At 42.4% G+C, this 3,249-nt stretch overlaps 1 protein-coding gene across 1 annotated transcript; it reads right to left on the minus strand.

Annotated features, from left to right (window-relative positions):
- Nucleotides 1-935: 935 nt before the first annotated feature.
- On the minus strand, nucleotides 936-1,907 carry LOC123949574 (olfactory receptor 52N2). Its single transcript, XM_046017108.1, has one exon. The coding sequence runs from the start codon at nucleotides 1,905-1,907 to the stop codon at nucleotides 936-938; it is 972 nt and encodes a 323-aa protein (XP_045873064.1).
- Nucleotides 1,908-3,249: the final 1,342 nt, after the last annotated feature.

Raw genomic sequence — 3,249 nt, forward strand, 5'->3', positions numbered from 1 at the left:
GACTATCTGGATACAAAACTCATGTTTCCCCCAACTCTTTCTTAACTAACATTTTATTCTCTCCATACTGCCTTCATTTGTATCATCTCTTTTCTTTCTTTCCTTTATGTTTCCTCTCCTGTGTCTCTGACCAGAGTCCATGTTCTAAGCACCCTGAGGTCAGGGATTGCTTCCATTCAACTCTGCTTTTCTCTCTCTCATTAAACCTGAGGTATGACCAATAATATGACCTAAAAAAGTATCTCAAAATGAATGAATGAGTGAATGAATTATAACTAGTCATTTAATTGTTGCATTTGTCTGTTTCACTGATAGCATCACAATTATATTTTTTAGGTTCATTTTAAAGATTTATTTAATTTATTTGAGAGAGAGCGAGAGCATGTGGGGGATAGGCAGAGGGAGAGACAGGGAGAGAGAGACTCTTAAGCAGATTCCACACCAAGCACTGGGTCTGATGTCAGGCTCCATCTCATGGTCATGAGATCATGACCTGAGCCAAAACCAAGAGTTGGATGCTCAATTGACTGTCCCACCCAGGCACCCCTGTAGGTACATTTTAAATGGAGGTCCTAAACTGATGAAATGGGGAAAACAAACAGTTCCTAGACATGCTTTACTTGCTCCCCATCACTAGGGTCTCCCCTTCCCACACACAGAACGTGCACCAACACCAGGCCTGCATCCCTCTTTTTATTACCTCCCTGTTCTTACTAGACACAGAAATCTATAAACCTTTTGTAAAACATAAGACCTGTAGGGAATGGGTACATTACTTTTTTTATTCTGCATTTGTTACTTCGGCAGATCTTTACACAAAAGAAATATTTCATAATAGATAGTTACAAAGACTTCAGACCATTTTACTCACAGCATTTACAAATGTCTTTTCCATTCCCTTTTAACACCCCCTTCCCCTAAGCAATATGTCTATTTTATGATTTATTTTTCTTGGCTAATGACAACCTATCTCCAAGTAAAAACCTGATCATGTTTTCCCGGATCTGCTTGGTCTTGATTCCATAAACAATTGGGTTCATTGTAGGAGGCAGTAGCAAGTAAATGTTGGCTACAATGATGTGTACATGGTGGGGGATACTGTGTCCTCCAAAACGGTGGGCAAAAAATGTGAAAAAAGCTGGAACATAGGTGATGACAATAGCACATATGTGGGAAGTACAGGTGCCAAAGGCTTTCTGGCGAGCATCTGCAGAGGACAAACTCACCACTGCTCGCAAGATCATAGTGTAAGACACAGAAATACAGAACATATCAAAGCCCCCAATCAAGAGGGCTGCAAAGAGACCATAGATAGCGTTGACCTTGAAGTTGCCACAGGACACCTTGGCCACAGACATGTGGTCACAGTAGGTGTGGGGAATGAAGTTTCCCCGGCAGTAGGGCAGACGCTTGGTGAGGAAAATGAATGGGAGGATGAGCAGCACACCCCTCAGGAAGGTGGCAAGACCAGCCTTGGCGATGACAGGGTTGGTGAGGATGGTGGAATAACGTAAGGGGTAGCAGATGGCGACATAGCGGTCCAGGGCCATGAGCATGAGCACCCCAGACTCCATCCCAGTCAGCGTGTGGACAAAAAACATCTGAGCCAGGCAGGCGTTGAAGTCAATCTCCTTGAGGTTGAACCAGAATATGCACAGCATGTTGGGTACAGTGGTGGTGCACAGGGTGATGTCCGTGAAGGAGAGCAGGGCCAGGAAGTAGTACATGGGCCGGTGCAGGGCTTCCTCATGGCTGACGAGGTAGATGAGCCCACAATTCCCCAGGACAGCGATGATGTACATGAAGCAGAAGGGCAGGGCGATCCAGGTGTGTGCAGCTTCCAGGCCAGGGACACCATTCAAGATAAAGAATCCTGGGGTCAGGCTGGAGCTGTTTCCCCCACACATAGTGGCTCATAGGAGGTGGGCATGTTATGCTCCTTAAAAGTGGCGATTTCCTGGACAAGAAAATAACTCGAAGGTGAGCAGGGGGCTCAGTAACCAAATATAAAAAGAATATTTTTTTTAATTAAAAGTGGTTCCCCTAGAGTCATATTATCTATCATCATATTCCATCTCTGGTTCTTTTTTTTTTTTTTTTTTTTTAAAGATTTTATTTATTTATTTGACAGAGAGAGATCACAAGTAGGCAGAGAGGCAGGCAGAGAGAGAGGAGGAAGCAGGCTCCCTGTGGAGCAGAGAGCCCGATGCGGGGCTCGATCCCAGGACCCTGAGATCATGACCTGAGCCGAAGGCAGTGGCTTAATCCACTGAGCCACCCAGGCGCCCCCCATCTCTGGTTCTTAACCTTGCACATGACATGGAAAACTAGTCATTTTATGCCTTTGTTTTCTAAATCTCAAATGAGGATAATAATTGTGCCAGCCTCAGAAATTTGTTGGAATTATTCAATAATACATTTATATAATGTGCTAAAACTGTGCATAGAGTATAGTGAATGCTCAGTAAATATTAGCAGTAATACTACTGTTGTTATTACTGTTCCTACCTCAGTATAAGGTACCCCATGTGATCGATCTTACCATGTTTAATATAGATAAATTCAAATGGAACTGTTGAGAGCTGCTGGTATTCAAGTGTCACTGTGTACTTAGGGTGAAAAAGGTAGTATTAGATTTTGTAAACCTTAATTTTATTGGGTGATTGAGAATTAAACTTTACAGACAAACCATGAGAGACTCTTGACTCTGGGAAACAAATTGAGGGTTGTGGAATGGAAAGTGGGTGGGGGGTTGGGATAACTGGGTGATGAATATTAAGGAGAGCACGTGATCTAATAAGCACTGGGTGTTTATGCAACTAATGAATCATTGAACATTATATCAAAAACTAATGATGTACTATATGTTGGCTAATTTAATTAACTGATTAATTAAATTTATTTTATTTGACAGAGAGAGAGAGAGCACAAGAAGAGGGGGGCAGCAGGCAGAGGGAGAGTAGAAACAGCTCTCCACTGATCTGGGAGCCTGATGTGAGGCTCAATCCCAGGACCCTGAAATCATAACATGAGCCGAAGGCAGATGCTTAATGGAGTGAGCCACCCAGGCTCCCTGGCTAGTTGAGTTTAAATTTTAAAAAAAAGTCTCATTCTACATAGAAAAAAAAAAAAAAAAAAAGAAAGAGAGAGAGTTGAACTTAAGAAAACAAATGCTTGCTACCAGGGCCTTCAAGAGAGGAAAATGTATTCTCTTATCTTGAATTTATATTTTAGGCAGAAAAAAAATGA

Source organism: Meles meles, chromosome 8 (genome assembly GCF_922984935.1).
Source record: "Meles meles chromosome 8, mMelMel3.1 paternal haplotype, whole genome shotgun sequence".
NCBI classification, from domain to species: Eukaryota; Metazoa; Chordata; class Mammalia; order Carnivora; family Mustelidae; genus Meles; species Meles meles.

Excerpts from the sequence above, each read along its gene's own strand:
- LOC123949574 (XM_046017108.1), bottom strand. The coding sequence starts at position 1,907 with ATGTGTGGGGGAAACAGCTCCAGCCTGACCCCAGGATTCTTTATCTTG.